This window comes from Natrix helvetica (assembly GCF_964273705.1).
Source record: "Natrix helvetica genome assembly, chromosome: 2".
Classification (NCBI taxonomy): Eukaryota; Metazoa; Chordata; class Lepidosauria; order Squamata; family Natricidae; genus Natrix; species Natrix helvetica.
Window position 1 is genome coordinate 13346640 of NC_138552.1, and position 18687 is coordinate 13365326.

General features: G+C 42.4%; 1 protein-coding gene across 1 annotated transcript in view; it reads left to right on the plus strand.

The window, feature by feature from the left end:
• DCC (DCC netrin 1 receptor) overlaps positions 1–18687 on the plus strand; it is a 1323879-nt gene that overhangs the window by 1077899 nt on the left and 227293 nt on the right. The window contains exon 13 of the mRNA XM_081942031.1: positions 15527–15668. Within this exon, the coding sequence (XP_081798157.1) occupies positions 15527–15668 (142 nt within the window). The remainder of the gene's footprint in view (positions 1–15526; positions 15669–18687) is intronic.

Here is an 18687-nt window from a genome sequence, read left to right on the forward strand (position 1 = left end):
CATTTATGGAAATCACTGTGGATAGTAAACACTGCAACATGAAAATGAGTTTGAGTGCTCTAGGTTTGATGTTGCCAGAAGAGCTTAATGTTTTAAAAGCTACCGGCAAATATAATTATTTTCTTTTTGTTGATTAAGAAAGGGGGGGAGGGGGGCTGAAAACACAAAATGTTTTCCGAAGGACCACAATAATTCTCAGCAACATGATTTCAAAATGTGAAGTTGCCTTTAGCCAGGACAATTGCTGGCAAATCCCAAGCAGTGTGACTAATTTAATTTTCAGCATCCATGTTGGGCTTCAAGCAGATGGATTTCCCCCCTTCTGTGCCAGAGAAAGTCACCAATTGGCCGTGCCCAGTCTGCCATGCCTCTCATCTTCTAATTAAATGAAATTTCTTTTAATTTATTTGAGAAGGGGCTTCTGTGGTACAACTTTTGCCACTGCTGTAGGTTGGTCATGTTTATAGCAATCAAGTGCATTGAGAAGTGTGTGTGTGTGTGTGTGTGTGTGTGTGTGTGTGTGTGTGTGTGTAAATGTGTATGTCAACTCGCGACGCCCTCCTGACCTGCTCTTGGGTTGCCATAGGCAGAGGGATGGGGAACTGAGCCTCGCAGCTACAGCGAGGGAATCACAGTTCAGTCAAAGCAAAAGCACATTCCAGCCATCTCTGTGTCAAGGCCATCTCCGCAGATACCCACAGTGGCCAGAGGGAGGGACTCTACAACCTGCAAAATTGCTTTGTTGGGGGAATGTGACTGATGACACACCTTGGGGGGAGGGGGGAACAGGGTCAAAGCCAGGGTGCGAATTAAGTGACTTCAGTGTTGGCTTCACTTGGAACATGCCGACATGAAGCTCCTAATAAATAACTGGGTTTCTTTTGAAGCTTGACTTGAGGCTCATGATTTAATTAGAGCATTAGGTCGACAGTGTATCTGAGAGTGTGACAGATATAGGTATGGAGATGAGTTTCAGAGGTTCAAATTCTGCTCCCTACTTGCGTAACTATTCCTCTTAGAGGGAATATTCTGAATATAGTTTAGTTTAGTTTAGTTTATTTAATTTATAGACCGCCCCCTCTCCCCGTAGTTTGACACCCCGTATAATATGCAGGGGTGTCAAACTCCATTTCATTAAGGGCTGCATTAGGATTGTGTTTGACCTCGGAGGGCCGGGAGGGGGCATGGACATGGGGGGCATGGCCGGGGTGCATGGCCATGGTGGGTATGATGTGGGACTCATATCATGGGCACCTGTTTGTGGCCAAGTGCTAAGGCAGGACTTCCCTCAGATCATCCCTCACTCTCATTTACAACGACACTGAAAATTGTGACTTGTGACCATTTTTCACAGTTACAACCTTTGCAGCATTCTTGTGATTATGTGATCAAAATTCAGACACTTGTCAATTGGTTCATATTTATGACCGTTGCTGTGTCCCAAGATCATGTGATCATCTTTTGCAACATTCTGACAAGCATAGTCAATGGAAAAGTGAGATTCCCTTAACAACTGGGTTACTAACTTATCAACAGCATGATTCACTTAACTATTGTGGCAAGAAAGGTTGTAAAATGGGGCAAAACCCATTTAACCAATGTCAGTTGAGGACTACCTTTAGTTATGCAAATAATTGTTTTAATCTGGCAAGATTCTGCTTTAGGCGAACAACAATGAAAGAACTATGTCCTTCTTGATTCTTTGGGCCTGACAAATATATTGAGAAAAGCCAAGGTATATTCAAATCAAAATCTACATGAATCCATAGCCAAGATTGATTCTATGAAGTGGGGGGATGCTGCCAGTTTAACAACCAGTTCGGTAAGCCTGCACTTTGCCCGTACGCATGCGCCTAAAGTGCTTGCATGCAGCGTTGAAACTGGAGCATTTAGAAGTTCAGCTGCTTACCTTCCAAGTCAGCAATGATAAGTAGAACAGCAAGCAGGGAGGGGGAAATCACCTGTGCTGCACAATTGAGATGAGCTAGAAATCAGGAAATAAAGGACATTATTTTAGGCAACACTGACAGCCACTAAGCATGACAAAAGAGATGGCAAACAGAGCCGACAAGGAAGGGCGGGGATAGGTAAGCGTGGTCAGCTGATAGTTGGAGCTACCGGCTCGCCCAAACCGGTCTGAACCGGCTGAATGCCACCTCTGATTCTATGAATCATTTAATGTAAAACAGTTTTGGAAGAATCACTTGGATGACACCTAATCGACAATTGCTAATTCAGGACACAGACAGAAGGAGTCACCCAACTAAACTCACCTGTTTGCCAGAATTGAACAGGTTCAATATGAACTTGGATAGCCCAGTGTTGTAGTCCATAGTGGGAAAATAAAAATTCATCCTTGAAAAGACACTGGCAACCCACTTCCACACTACTGCCAAAATTATAATGAGAGCCCCTGAAAGTCAATAGAGTTCAGTTTAACTCAACAAAATATTTTCCTTTAAGGAGAAGAAAAAATGGTATAGTTATGGATTTCTTAACCCTGATATTCTACGAAGCATGTTGTGATATGTTAATATAGGACAGCAAGATGTTCATTATGATTTCACAGATGTTAAATCCCACTGCCAATTAATCCTTCTGTTACTACTTAATGTGTATTAGCTGTTATGCATTGATGGGAAAACTCTACTCAGATTTTATAGAATTACATTTCCCACTATCCTTATTGTTGATCTTCCTAGTTGGGTGCTGATAGGACCGCACAGCGGGAATGTGCTGAAGAAGAATTTAAGAAAATAAAATTTTCCTAATTCTCAAAGGTTGTAATGTATAGTATTTAGAGAATCTGATGCATCAGCTTTTTGCATACATTGGTCTTAAACGCAATTGAAATAAAATAATGTGTTCCTTAAAGTGAAACATAAAATGACAAGTCTCCAAATATATGGATTCTATTAACAGTTTAGCCTCAGGCTGTGCTTGTGGAAAGAAGAACGCAACAGTCAAGATAAGCAGGAACAAATAAAAAAACCATTCTTCTACAAAATACCCACCTTCCAACATTAATAATATCTTGCAAGAAATACCACTTGCCTACAAGCAAGAACTGGTGGAGCCACAAAATAGACAAAGTAATAGAAAATGAAGACGCTTAAGTGCTCTAGGAATTTAGAATTCAAACAGACAATCACCTGCCACATAACGCAACAGACTTGACAAGTATTGATAAGAAAGATAAGAAAAAAAATCTGGATAATGGACGTTGCAAAACCTGGAGATAGTAGAATAGAAAAGAACTGGGGGGGGGGGAGACATAAAAACCTGCAAAGAGAAAAGGAATGAGTGTGGCAAAAGAAAGGAAAACTAATGCAAATGTTAATAGATACTTTGGGTGCAATCCCAAAATATCTGGAGCATCCCTTTTGTCATCCCATCGGCATTGACAAAATCTCCATCAGTCAATTACAAAAGGCAGCTTCACTTGGAACAGTTTACATCCTGCGCCAATACTTTAACACCATCAAAGAAAAACAGGCCTTTGAAAAGGACTTGATAGGTGGATAAAAGTAACAAATCCAGTCTAAGCATCTGGTTGACTGTGCAACCAACCATAATAATAAACTTCTCCTAACACCCCCCCCCCCCCAATTCTCTGAACTCTCTTATCCTAAATCTTATCCTAAATCCTTTCTTCCTTTCCTACAATTTTTTACACTTATTATGATGCTGTTAGTGCAACTTCTTTTACTCTCCATGTTATTCTTCAGTGAACCATGTTAATATTCTTTAACCTGCATAGTTGTTAGCATTGCTTTGCTTTCAACAAACCTTGTCCATGTCACTTGGCACATAATGTCTATATTGTGCTTATCGTTCGAACTATTTTTAATATATATATCTAACATATTTAGTGACCCCTATGCTTTTAAGTCCTTGACCTCAACAAAAGTCCATGGTTAATATATGTGCATTTAAAGGTGAGCCTAGCTCTTTCCTTATAATGCTATTCCTTGCGTAAATGTCAGATTAGTCTATGTATCAGCAGGTATAAGACATCTCAATTAAAAGTTAAAATCAAATCACTGCTCTACAAGAACTTAGTAGTAAAATTCATGACGTCAAGTGCAAGGAACCAAGAATGACATGGGGAGTTACTTCAGAGTAGATTCTTTATTGTTGCTTGCCTGTAGACAGGTATCTTACCAAACTAAAGTACACATCTGCGTAACTATTAGATATGCCCTGTGAAAGGTTAAGGAGAGTTTGCCTTGTCCCCCTTCCTGCATACCAAATATTCCAAGCTGGCTTGCTTCATTGCTCCTTGGGGACCCTCCCCCCCTGCAACTCTGTGTAACATTCCACCACATCTATGACCAATTAGGTGTGTATATGTATATTAGATTTTTTAAATGCCTATATTAGAGATGGGTTTCACATAATTTTACCACTGGTTCACTGCACACCAAAACTGTGTGAGAGACCGCACCTTCCACACATTTGCACGGCCTTCCGTGCATGCACTTTGCACACGTGTGGAGCTTGCACACATCGTGTGGCTTAGAAAATGTGGCTAAACAGGACAGCATAGAGCCGGAGCGGGAAGGCAGGTACACCAGCAGGTTGCCACTACCGGTTCGCCTGAACCAGTCTGAACCGGCTGATTACCACTACTGGCCTATATGTATTAGATTCCATAGATTTACAAATGCATAAATGTAACTGTTGCAGTTCTTCCTACAATGGCTTGTTTCCTCTTCCTTCCTCATGTTCGTGGATGAGTAAGGTAAACATATACACATAACCCATCTACTAAGACCAAAACGTAGCATGTTCTGTAAATCCAGCCCCTTTAAATGATAAATCCTTCTTTTGTGGGTTCGGTTTGATGACTCAATCCAGACAGGAGGAAGAAGATGATGACTAGGAGATCTAACAAGCATAAACATTTGTCTGGTTTCCTGCGAAGCGTTATCTGAAATCTCCCCAGCCCTTTTGCAAACGAAGCAATCTGAACGAATGTTGTGTATTGTATTCACAGTGATCTCTCAATAGTTGGTATCTGCAGAACATTCACAGCTGCTATAATAGACATTTCTGAGGATAGATTTTTTTCCCCTCTTTGAAGGCTCATTCCTGGTAGGGTGTCACTACATCATGTTCTGCTCATTTCTCCTCAGGATGCTCCATTTCCTGGTGAAATAAATCTCTTTCCAGTTATGCCAGCTGCACAAAAGCTGCTCACTGGTCAAAACAATAAAAAGGGAACAAAAATCCATCAACTTCTCCATTAGGGAAAGAAAAAGTGAGCTCCACAAAGCTGAGGCAGTCCTTTTTTTATTGACTGAAGGATTGGCTCATTTAAGTCTCCTTTCAAGATAACGAATGATTGAAATGGACCAGCTCTAAGAATGCCCTTAAGGTTGGTCCATCTTAAACACCTTTCCCTCTACAAAGAGGAATGTACTTTTTAAAAAAAAAATTAAAAGTGTACAATAGCTAAACATAAAAATAGGCTGAAAAAATAGACGGAAAACTATTGACACTGCATGCAAAGTTGATATTACTAGGGTGTTTTTTATCAGTGGTGAGATTCAAAAATTTCTACTACCGGTTCTGTGGTCATGGCTTAGGGGGCTTGGCTTGACGGGCGTGGCAGGGGAAGGATACTGTAAAATGTCTATTCCCTTCCCACTCCAGGGGAAGGATACTGCAATACAATACAATACAATAGCAGAGTTGGAAGGGACCTTGGAGGTCTTCTAGCTCAACCCCCTGCCTAGGCAGGAAACCCTATACCGTTTCAGACAAATGGCTATCCAACATCTTCTTAAAGACTTCCAGTGTTGGGGCATTCACAACTTCTGGAGACAATTTCTGTTCCACTGATTAATTGTTCTAACTGCAAAATCCCCATTTCCGCCCAATCATCTTATATGTGGACAGTGGTCCTTCTTTCCCCAATATCTACTAGGATTACTAGATCCTGGGGTTGATTGGTTTATAAATTGATTGATTAAATGCTATCAAATTGACATTAGCTCTTAGTGATCATTAAGATCAGGGCTGTCAAACTTGCGGCTTGCAGACTAGATGCGTCACGCTGGCCATGCCCATGCCCAGTTTAGCAAATGGGGAAAAGTTGCAATATGTCACATGATGATGCCATGATGATGCAAATTTGACACCCCTGATCTTCTCTAGGATGTTTGCAGTCTGGCCCTTTAAAGTCTTCCAACAAGATATCCATTGCCAGTATAAGCAAGATATTGGCTGTCTCTTTTCCACTCTCTCTGAATTTTTCCCAGCGCTTTGAGTTTTTCCTTGGTGGTTGTCAGTTGTTACACACACACACACACACGGTCTATGCTGCAATTGACTGTTTTCTTGGATGTTTGTGATCTTCTTATCCGTTTTGACATTTTATTAGTTTATCAAAATATAAATAGAAAATACAAAGCAAAAAATAATAGGAAAACAAAGGAAGGAAAAGGGAAGGTTTTAGGTTTAGGTTTAGGTTTAGATGTATTAGACTTACATGCCGCCCTTCTTCCAAAGGACTCAGGGTGGTGTACAACATAAAAACACATATTACAAAAGATAAAAGAAAGATTAAATAGAATATCCAAAAAACCCAATAGACATTTACAATGAGATTTAGAAATTAAATTAAAATTAAATTTTATTCAGGCCAGGCTGGCTTGCTGGAAAAGCCAACTTTTTAGGGCACGCCGGAAGGACCGGAGGTCGGGAATTATGCAAAGCTCCAGGGTCAGCTCATTCCAAAGGGAAGGTGCTCCCACAGAGAAGGCTCTCTCCCTGGGGGGTCACCTGGCCGACAGCAACCTGAGGAGGGGTGGATAGAAGGGAAAAAAAAGAAAAAATGTGACTTTTGACCCCTTTTGATGCAGTAGAATAAGTACTAATACTAGTACTAGTACTTAGATGCAGTAGAATAAGTAGCAATAACATCAACCTTATATATATATATATATATATATATATATATATATATATATATATATATATATATATATATATATATATATATATATATATATACACAGTACAGTATATTTAGTATATAAAAGCCAACAACCACTCACTCATCACGATATCTCCATAACAGTAAAGCCTACAAACTTGAAATTTGGCACGTATGTTCCTTTTGGCCTCTGTGTGCTCTCTAAGAAAGGATTTTTCGAAATAATCATCAGATCATTAAGTATTTTTATACAGTATTATATTAACACACGTCAATGCTATGGAGTTAGATGTTCTGCTCCCCCTCCCTAGACCGGGCATGGATGTGGCCAGCGCATGACTCATCCGGCCTGCGGGCTTTTTGTGTCAATTTAGCAAGCCCGATCACACAGTTTTGTAGCAAAGCATGGGTATCCAGCTAGTAATAATATACAATAGCCATTTCTACAGCAGCAAACCTCTCTAATCAGCAAAACCCAAAATCAAAGTTTCAATTTTTTTTCCACCGCAAGCACAAAGTCCAAAAGTGGTTTCCAGGTAGAACCAAAACTAATTGTATGTTTGTGGCCTTCTTAAAGATCTTCAATGCTAAATTAAAAAAAAAAGGATCAATGCTGTTTCTATTCTGATTCTTCATAGCCTAACTTTCACTTCCATAGAAGGTCACAAGAAAAAACATCTCACACATCAAGGCATCTGAATGACTTTGCAAGGTCCTCACTTCAAGGGCCAGTCTACGGCATATTTCCTGACGGCTGGTTCCTCTACTATTAATAATTGATCCTAAGAGGAAGAAACTATTCATTAATGTCTTCATTGTCAATTTTAAAACTAGTTGCTATCATAATTTGGTCTTGTTTACATTTGAGTGAAGGGGTGCGGTATCTCAAGGGCTAAGACACTGAGCTTGTTGATCAGAAAGGTTGACAGTTTGGCGGTTCGAATCCCTAGAGCCATGTAATGGAGTGAGCTCCCGTTACTTGTCCCAGCTTCTGCCAACCTAGTAGTTCGAAAGCATGTAAAAATGCAATTAGTAAAATAGGAACCACTTTTTGGGGGAAGATAACAGCGTTCCGTGCTCCTTCGGCATTTAGTCATGCCGGCCACATGACCACGGAGATGTCCTTGGACAGCGCTGGCTCTTCGGCTTTGAAACGGAGATGAGCATTGCCCCCTAGAGTCAGGAATGACTAGCACATATGTGTGAGGGGAACCTTTACCTTTATATTTAATTGCAGTCCCATTCTTTTCTCCCTGTGGTTCTTGGCTTTCATCACCAAAGCTGGAAGAGCTCTGTGGCATTTTCAGCTATCAGAATAATGTTATCAGCATAGCACAGATGTTTCTTTTTCCAATTTTTAAACCATGATTATTTTCTTCCAATGCCATTTCCCTCAATATGTATTCAGCATTAAGACTGACTAAATAAGGAGAGATTAATCAGTTTTGGAATGTTTCATCCACATTGTAGATTCTTGTCCTGAATCAGAATAAAGTTGGAAGGGACCTTGGAGGTCTTCTAGTCCACCCCCCTGCTCAAGCAGGAGACCCTATACCATTTCTCTTTTTTAAAGCCTCCAGTGATGGAGCACTCACAACTTCTGAAGGCAAGGGATTCTACTGGTTAATTGTCCTCACTGTTAGGACGCTTCCCTCTTACTTACAGGTTGCTTCTTTCCTTGAGTAATTTTTATCCATTGTTTCATGTCCTGGCTTCTGGTGGTTTGGAAAATAAGTTGACCCCTCTGCATGAGATTTGGAATATCTCAAGAATATCTAAACAAGCAAACAAAATATCTCTAATATATCTGTATGTATGATATCACAATCAGAAAATATTGCCTGACACAGTTAAGATAACACAGTTATGCAGAGCAAAGTCTATGAAACAGATAAATGTGAAAATAAGTATTTAACTGATTTTTGTCAATTGTGAGATATTCTGGTGAAAGAATTGGAGTACGTGGCTAAATTAAATTGTGGACCCTGAAATAACTTACATCTCTCTTTTTGTGCATTGATGTATCCAAACCTGATCACTTTGATTGAACTCATAGTTGCAGAACTATTGCAGAACTGAGGCATATATTGATTTTGGTGGATTTGCACTACTAAATAAATCTTACTTTTCAACCTGTTGCATATAATTACATTTAAACCCTGCACTGCTAGGATGCTCCTTAACCTCTAGAAATAGTATTGTTTTCAAAACATTTTATAGGTTTGCTCTTGGGTTCATAAAGTACATTTTAAAACTATGTCTTTGCATCTGCATTTTCATATAACCGTTACATGCCTAAAGCTTTCTTTCCGATCTTGGCTACAAAACTCACATTTAACAAACCTGTTTTCAGAATGGATAAAAGCAGTCTGTTAATCCATATGGACATTTTATGTCATACAGCACAAAATGCGTTTCAGATGGCATACAAAAGGATTTTGACATACACTTGGAAAAATTGAATTTCATCCTGTATATTATAAACCTTCTTGTATATCAACGCTTTAGATTTATCTTTGAATTAATAAAGTCCCTTCTGCATTAAATTTGGATATTTTACAAAAGAATTGTCAACATCTGCCGCTATTAATTGGCTGGATTCCAGCTTTGTTTTGAAAGGAACAGCTAGACCTTACAGAGCTAATTTCGGGCAGTCATTGAGAAATGCTATTAAAACCGTGTTTAATTGGTGATCTTGATGTAAACACAGTTTTCCTTGGTGCCAGAGAGTATCACTGTGAAGGCATTAAGAGTAGGAGCTCCAGAAATTCAATTGTGGCCAGATTTTGGCACCAAACATCTAAGTTCCGCCAGTCATTTATAATTTCAGACTAATAATTTCTGCGGAAGCCTCAAAATTCAATTATTCTATAATCCATCCATGGCATATAGCTCATTACAGCAATGAAGTCTTCAAATATTTGGAACACATTGGCAACTCCTAAAATCAACTGCGTCTTTGCTTAAAATTACAGCTTCAGCATAATCCCAGGAAAAGATATTTGACATTTAAGGAGTTGCTACAGATGCTAGATGGAGTCTTCAAAGCCCCCTTTTTAACTCTACATCCAAAACACTGTACAGCCCCACAGCTCTGCATTCTTTCTTTGCATATATTTTTTGAAAATACTTTCTAGAGAGACGGTCGTAGGCCAGACATGTTTCTATCTGCAAGTGCTTGCTTTATTATTTTCCTTTAAAATTACATCTTCCTAAAGCACATTTATCTTTTTTCTTTGCCTAAATGTACTTAGCATCACTGCAGTGAAACGCAAGTTGTTTAATTTCATCTGTAGGTGCTACGCTTTAAGTGGATTTTCAAAGGCAAAACTGTACCAACACTGGAAGTCTTTAAGAAGATGTTGGAGAGCCATTTGTCTGAAACAGTATAGGGTTTCCTCCTTAGGCAGGGGGTTGGACTAGAAGACCTCCAAGGTCCCTTCCAACTCTGCTATTGTATTGTACATGCTGGGAATACATCTATACATGTGCATCTGAAGGTTGGCAAAGAAGTTGTTTGTTCTAATGTAGGGATAAGCATTCTCTAGTCTTCCAGATGTTGGCAAAATCTGCATGGAGGAATGCACAGGTGCTCCCTGCTGTTCGATATCTGAAAAGTAGAACCAGCTCTCAGTTAGAAAAGGCAAGGTTAGGGAAAAAGAGATATCTGTGTTGCAGTACTGAAGTAATGTACATGGCTCTTTTGGAGGGGAAGGATTTAAACATGAAGACCGAAGCCTACAACCATGATGGAGAACCTATGGCACACGTGCCACAGGTGGCAACCAGAGCCCTCTCTGTGGGCATGTGAGCCATCGTCCCAGCTCAGCTCCACCGCCCATGTGCATGCGCCTCCTGCCAACCACATGATTTTTAGGTCTCTGCTGCACATGCACAGGGGGAAAGGTGCATTCGGGAGACATGTGTGCATATGCCGGGGGTGGGGGGTCACATGCGCATGTGCAGGGGTAGGGGGGAGCACACCGTGTGGCACACCGCCCCTGCAACCTATTTTTGCTCCCAGGAGGCTGCAGGGAGCCCTACTAGCCCCAAAACAGGGCGCCGGGCGGGTGTCACGTGCATGTGTGGGGGAGGAGGAAGAGCAAGGGGGTTCACATGTTCATGCATGTGGGGGCGGGCTCACTTGCGCTTTTGGCATGCAACAACAAAAAACTTAGCCAGCCTTGGCCTCGAACTAGAAGGAGCAGGACGAATTTACCAGTTCTCATCCAATTTAGTGGGAAAGAATTTGCTCCTGAAATTTCAGTGAAATTGTTAGGCGTAGAGTATGATCTTCTTGCAGTTATTCAGTTACGAGGAAACTCATTGGTGAGAATGTGAGTGGCTTGCCTTCCATTGGGCAGCCCTTGCTCCAAAGCTCTATAGCAGGGGTGTCAAACTCATTTTCATTGAGAGCTGCATTAGGGTTGCGATTGACCTCAGGGGGCTGTAGCAGGCATGCCCAGTTCGATGGCACTTGTGTCAGGGGAGCGTGTGGTGGTACGGACGCTCTGCCAGTGAAAACAGGCTGGCGAGCTCCATTTTTGGCTGCGATGGTTTCCTGCAACCCTCTGTCAGCAAAAATGGAGCTTGGGAGGGATGCGGGCAGCCCTCCCAAGCTCTGTTTTCACTGGCAGAGGGTTGCAGGAGGCTGTTACAGCCAAAAACGGAGCTCGCCAGCCCATTTTTGCTGACAGACACACAGCGGGCTGGTCCTTCATTGGGCCAGACCTCAGCTCCCCATGGGCCGGATCCAGCCCCCCGGGCCTTAAGTTCGACACCCCTGGTCTATAGCAAGGATGGCAAATATGGCTCCTTTTCTCCAAAGCACCTGAGGGCAGGACAAGAAGCAATGGATGGAAACTAATCAAGGAGAGAACTGACTTAAAACTAAGGAGAAATTTCCTGACAGCTGGAACAATTCATCTGTGGAACCACTTGCCTCCAGCTCTGACACTGGAGATTTTAAAAACAGATCGGAAAGCCATTTGTCTGAAGTGGTGTAGGGTTTCCTGCTTGAGCAGGGGGTTGCACTAGAAGACTGCCAAGGTCTCTTCTAACTCTGCTATTCTGTTATTCTCTTTTCATCACAGAAGATATACTATATTGCCAAAAGTATTCGCTCACTCATCCAAATAATCAGAATTAGGTGTTCCAATCACTTCCATGGCCCCAGGTGTATAAAATCAAGTCCCTAGGCATGCAGACTGGTTTTACAAACATTGGTGAAAGAAGGGGTCACTCTCAGGAGCTCAATGAATTCCAGTGTGGAATTGTGATAGGATGCCACCTTTGCAACAAATCCAGTCGTGAAATTTCCTCGCTCCTATATATTCCACAGTCAACTGTCAGCTGTACTATAAGAACGTGGAAGTGTTTGGGAACGACAGCAACTCAGCCACGAAGTGGTAGGCCACGTAAACTCGTCCAACATCAGTGTGTGACCTCACAAATGCACTTCTGGAAGAATGGTCAAAAATTCCCATCAACACACTCCTGAACCTTATGGACAGCCTTCCCAGAAGAGTTGAAGCTGTGATAGCTGCAAAGGGTGGACCGACGTCATTTTGAACCCTATGGATTAGGAATGGGATGTCACTTCCAGTAAGTTCATATGTGAGTAAAGGCAGGTGAGCGAATACTTTTGGCAATATAGTGTATATATGGACTGTCTGGCTTGAAAAGAAGACCTTGATCAACCTAAACAGAATTTAGCCAGTCATATGGGCTAGAAGAGTGATAGTGAACTTTTCCTGCACTGAGTGTCGAAAAGGAAGCACTTCGCACATTCAGGTGCGCTTTGCCCGTGCATGTGCACTTGTCTGGGCTGCGACCAGGAACAGGAGCTGCCCAGGCAGCATGTGCGTACCGGAAAATAAGCTTCCGGTTTCTGACATGTGCTCACGCATCAGCCAGCAAGTCTTCTGGTTACTGCCATGCATGTGCACGCACTAATCAGCAGGCCAGCGCACATACACCAGAAAACAGAAGACCAGCTCTTCCGGTTTCTGGCACTGCCACATGTGCAAAGGTCAGCTGATCATCGCAGGCATGCCAGAAATCCGGAAGAAGAATGGGCGACATGGCTCCCCATGCCACTTCGGGCACACGTGCCATAGGTTCACCATCACAGGGCTAGAAGCCGAAGGGAACATCCTTCCTCGGACCTGGTTCGTAAGCACAGCTCTTTCTGTCATTTGTTATTCATGCTGCTTTTTGTGATGGGTTTAGCCCTTTCCTGAAACAGCATGAAGCCCACATTCAGAAAGAACCTGATTCTCAGTTCTGGGTTGACACGAGTGATTTGTGTTCCATGGAATCCATTTTGACAGGACTCACTTTAAGTAAAAAAGGTTTTCACCCACAGTACAATAATGCAGTTGGCCAAGTAACTGTTTTGATTGTTTTATGCTGACCTTTCAGGTTATTTTCATGTGTCTTTGCTTGCAAACAAAAATAAGGCCTTTAGCTGTTCCTTTCTTTTACTTTTTCCGATCCCCCCCCCCCGCTCTGTTGTTTTACTCAATCAAGGCATTTTATGAGCCTCCCCTTTGCGTTCATGTTGCTCCCAGGAGTTGTAATGCCGCAGAAAATAAAAGAATTGAAATTTCCTACAGCAAAATAATAACATTTATCTACTTTCTTTATATTATCCTCTGCTTTATTGGCAATGGCTACTCTTCAGTCTGGAGCCACAGTATAGTCATTTACTTTAATGAATGAGTGGGCACATTGAAAGATTTCTTCTTTGGTGTAAAGGGAAAAGCAGAAAGGAATAAAGAGCAGAGCTTCTTCCTCGGCCTGTCCTACTTGAAAGTAGGGTCTTGGAATGCTTTTGCATACTCCTTGGCATAAATAAATAAATGCTGAACAAGAAAATAACAAAGCTTTACATATCATCAGTGTAGTTGCTAGATCTTTCACTCATCTTCATTTAACAATCCCCATAATCCCTTGAGGGGGTGGAGTCAGGGAAACTGAATGGAGCTAGCAGAGCATATTAATGGCCAGATGCCATTCCTGTCACCAATGCGGAGTTTTGTTCAGCGGATATATTCTCAGTGTGCCCAGAAACAGAGTAATATCTGCCTCTACCGAGGATTGAACCCACAGCCTCCTGTTTCTGAGGTGAGAGATCCACCTCTAGACCACCGCACCACTCCACTAGCTGCTAGATCTTTAACTGACCTGTTAAAATATGTTTTCTGGACACAGCTGTTGGGTTGGCTATGCAATCATTTCAACATCAGGGGCAGTAAGAGAGAACAGTTCAATACCATTACGGTGTCTTCTGAAATGGAATAGTTTCCTGCAGAAAAATGATTGCTTGGCATATTGAAATAAGATTGCCAGTATGCACGAAGGAATATTTTATGGACATGTACTGCCTCTGTACAATTCATTATCACAGGATAGGGTGGTAGCTACTACAGGTAGTTTTCGACACACAATCACAACTGGGACCAGAATCTCAGGCGATTGTTGAGTTCACACCCAATTTTATAAGCTTGCTTGGCATGGCTGTTAAGTGGATCACTGCAGATGTTAAAGTGAATTGTGCAGTCATAAATACTTGCTGGTTGCAAGTGCGAAAAATTGTTGCAAGTGCGAAAAATTGGTCAGAAGTGTGAGGTCCAGTTGTAAGTCACATTTTTCAGTGCCACTGTAACTTCAAGCAATTGCTAAATCTATATATACATGTGTGTGTGTGTGTGTGTGTGTGTGTGTGTGTGTGTGTGTCCCAGCATAACTTTGGAACACGCTGAGCAATTTCAAGTAAACTTAGTACACAGATGACTTACTCTCTGTAGAAAAATACTGTGGGGGTAAGACACCCCTAACACCCCTTGGGGGGGGGGTGTTCTGTTAAGATGCAGCCTGTTGTGCCTTTAAATGGCTTCTGTTGTACAGCACGGTGGAGTTGCCATGGTAATGGCTTCACAGTACTCCACAAGGGGGCTCCCTCTGGTAAGGGGATATATCCAACATTAGAAATTACATTTGGTCCGGGTATTTTCCCCCTATAAATAAATACCCGGGCAATGCTGGGCTAGTGAATATTCTAAGTTGAGGACTATCTGTAACTCAATTCATAAAAGATATGTCTCTGAGGATTATTGATCTTTAAGATTCAATGTGACCTCCAAGTTGAGAGCAGCATATCTTCAAATAACATTGCAAGTGAACAATGGCAGGAAAAGATCATTTACTTTTTCTCTTTTTCTTTTCCCCCTGCTTTTAAATCATAGAGGGACTTCTGATTGGCCACTGCAAGAAACCAAATGTTATCCAGTCCTAGATGGGTAACCTCTAGATGGCAGCAGAGAACACACAACCTCTAATTCCTTGCTGCCCTCTAGTGATCATTTGGGAAGGCTAGCTCAACCTTTACCTAATCAAGTCAAGCAATTTGTACACCCTTATTAGCGGGTCTAACACTCAAGGAATTATTTCTAGATTTACCCCTTTCAAATCAATGGGACATGAATTTACCAAGGCTTTTGAGTAGGCTGGCATGTTTACGTTCTTAGGGAATCAGAAAATTAATACGGCAACATCCAGTTTAATGTCTTTGCTTTACAGAGCATCAAAGTGAGTTGGTTACCTCCACCGTCCAGCATGCAAAATGGATTTATCACCGGCTATAAAATACGGCACAGAAAGACAGCTCGCAGGGGTGAAGTAGAAACATTGGAACCAAATAACCTCTGGTATCTGTTTACGGGTGAGTGTTTACATGGCATTAGCCTTATAAAATGGAGGAGGAATGAAATACTAGGGTTATAAAATCAGCTTTTACTTCAAGCGAACGTTGGTTGCCTTGCATTCAGCTGACATTTATTGGACTGTACGACAACAGCCTTCGTGCCTTTTTATTTTGTTTCCTGTTTAATGGTTTTATCATCTGTTTGTACCTCCCTATATTCCATGCCTTAATGAGTTTGCAATACAATCCCCCAGGCTGTCTTGCAGGTTTTATCTTAAATTAGGTTCTACAAATGACCGCTCCAAAGCAAACACCAAGCCTGTCGCCCCAAAACAAAGCATTGCGGTCATTATTTCCAAGCAAACAAACTCTGTCGTTGTTTTGATAGGGGAGTGCAGAGGGACTCTCCGTAGGGTATCTGATTCCACCTGAGGTTTCACGCTTACCTTTTTTCCCCCTTGCTCAGAAATGTTCTTTAAGACGTGCATACTTGGAGGCAACTTTTAAGCCAAGATATATTTTTAGAGCTGTTCAGTCATAACACGTCCATTTCTGGTCAGAAATGTCAACTTCTTTTCATTTCTCAGCTAGCCCAAGTAAATTCAGAAGCAGGCTGAATCCTTTTCAGTGTGCATATAAAGATATGAAACTACTGTTGATAGACTAATTTGGTCTAGTGGTTAACACACCACAAGACTGTGAGCAGTCCTGCCTTAGGTATGAAAGTCAGCTGGTTGGGCTTGGACCAATCACCAGGAGACAGTGAATTTTAGTTCCACCATAGACACAAGCCAAGCTGAGTGACTGGCCAGTCTCTCTCTCTGTCTCTCTGTCTCTCTGTCTCTCTGTCTCTCTGTCTCTCTCTCTCTCTCTCTCTCTCTCTCTCTCTCCCTCCCTCCCTCCCTCCCTCCCTCCCTCCCTCCCTCCCTCCCTCTCCCTCTCTCTCTCTCTCCTCCCTCCATCTCTCTCTCTCTGTCTGTCTCTGCCTCCACCCCTCCATCTCCTTTTTCTCTCTCCCTCCCTCCCACCTTCCCTCTCTCTTTTTCTCTCTTGCTCTCTCACTCTCTCCCCCTCCCACCATCCCTTTCTCTCGGTCCCTCCCTCCTTCTCCTTCTCACTCCCCCTCCCCCTCGTCCCATCTCCTTCCTCTCACCTTCTTCTATATCTCTGCCTACCCTCCCTCCCTCCTTCTCACTTCCCCTCCCCCTCCTTACATCTGTCTCCCTCCCTCCCTCCCACCCACCTTCTTCTCTCTCCCCCCCTCTCCCTCCCTCCTTCTCTCTCTCCTTCCCTCCCTCCCTATCTCCTCTCTCCCAGTCTAACCCATCTCCCAGGATTGCTATTGTGGAGAAACTAGGAAGAGTATTGCGTATGTTCACCACCTTGATTTATTTATGAAAATAATAAAAGTGGAATAAATAACTAAATAAATAAGCAAACAAAGAAATAAACCATGTAGATAGTGTAAATCAATTTCAAGAAAGGCTGTTATATACTACAGACTGAATGGAATACAACCAAAAGCAAGCCTCCTTGTCACAGTTTTGCTTCCATATTACAGTATTTTCCAAAGGAACTGGGAATCTTGCAGCTTTTAAAGAGATTGTTTAAATATGCAAGCAGCAAGACTTTATGTTTCCTTAAGAGCATCTGCTAGTAAAGGCAGGTGTTTTTGCCCACTAATGAGGACAGCTGCAATACCCAAGTAATTCAGAATTGCAACAATGACTTTAAATCATTATTGTTGATTTTATAGTTACATCCAGTATCAGCTAGAATTTTTAAAGGTGGATTTGGCTCTTTTGAGTTTCAAACATCCTTCCTCAGGGGATCTCTGCAATTAAACATGCCCGCTTATTGTTATGCTTCATGGATAATATAAGACGCGTGAAATGATAAACATGTAACGTTGTCAAAGGGAAGAGAAATCTGGTACAGAATCACTTCAAGGCACTCCGATGTTGGAATGTAACAGTTGTCAGAACAAAGTGACTGCTCCAGGATTCAAACTGGATTGAATGCCTCATTAAAATTCAAGATGGGAGCTTAGCTTGTGGTATGTTTATTCAGGTTCTCAGTCATCCAGGTCATGATTGTCCCAGAGGGGCTTTTTCAAAAGGCAACCGGACTTTGTTTTTCCTGGAAGAGGTTTCGCTCCTCATCCAAGAAGCGAAGCTTCTTGGATGAGGAGCGAAACCTCTTCCAGGAAAAACAAAGCCCGGTTGCCTTTTGAAAAAGCACCTTTGGGATAGCTTGTTGTATCTACCATAGTATCAGCTTGGTCGGCGTTTGCGGGCGTTTGCAAGCCACGGTAGCTTCGACAGCCTGAGGTGAGATCAACGACGAAGCTTCTTGGATGAGGAGCGAAACCTCTTCCAGGAAAAACAAAGCCCGGTTGCCTTTTGAAAAAGCACCTTTGGGATAGCTTGTTGTATCTACCATAGTATCAGCTTGGTCGGCGTTTGCGGGCGTTTGCAAGCCACGGTAGCTTCGACAGCCTGAGGTGAGATCAACGACGAAGCTTCTTGGATGAGGAGCGAAACCTCTTCCAGGAAAAACAAAGCCCGGTTGCCTTTTGAAAAAGCACCTTTGGGATAGCTTGTTGTATCTACCATAGTATCAGCTTGGTCGGCGTTTGCGGGCGTTTGCAAGCCACGGTAGCTTCGACAGCCTGAGGTGAGATCAACGACGCCCTGAGCGCCCTGAGCAGCTAGCGACAGGGATACGATGGCGTCCTCACTTGAGAGAAGGCGAAGGGAGGCGGGGGTGGCAGAGGCGGCTTGGAAGATCATCGGGGGCTCCAAACATCAGTCCCCGACCCGCTGGACCGGCTGGGAGCCCCGAGCCTACCAGAAGCCCAGTGGAGGTCTTGGGAGGTCTGAGCTGGGCGTGAGACATTGTAACACTGAAACATGGAAACATTGTAACATCTGAGTCGCCTGAGTTGCTGGAAGGTGCCGGAGGCTGGCAGAAGGTGTGGATTGAATAACTGTAGCCACCTGAAATGTGGATTGAATAACAGAGGCCGCCTGAAATG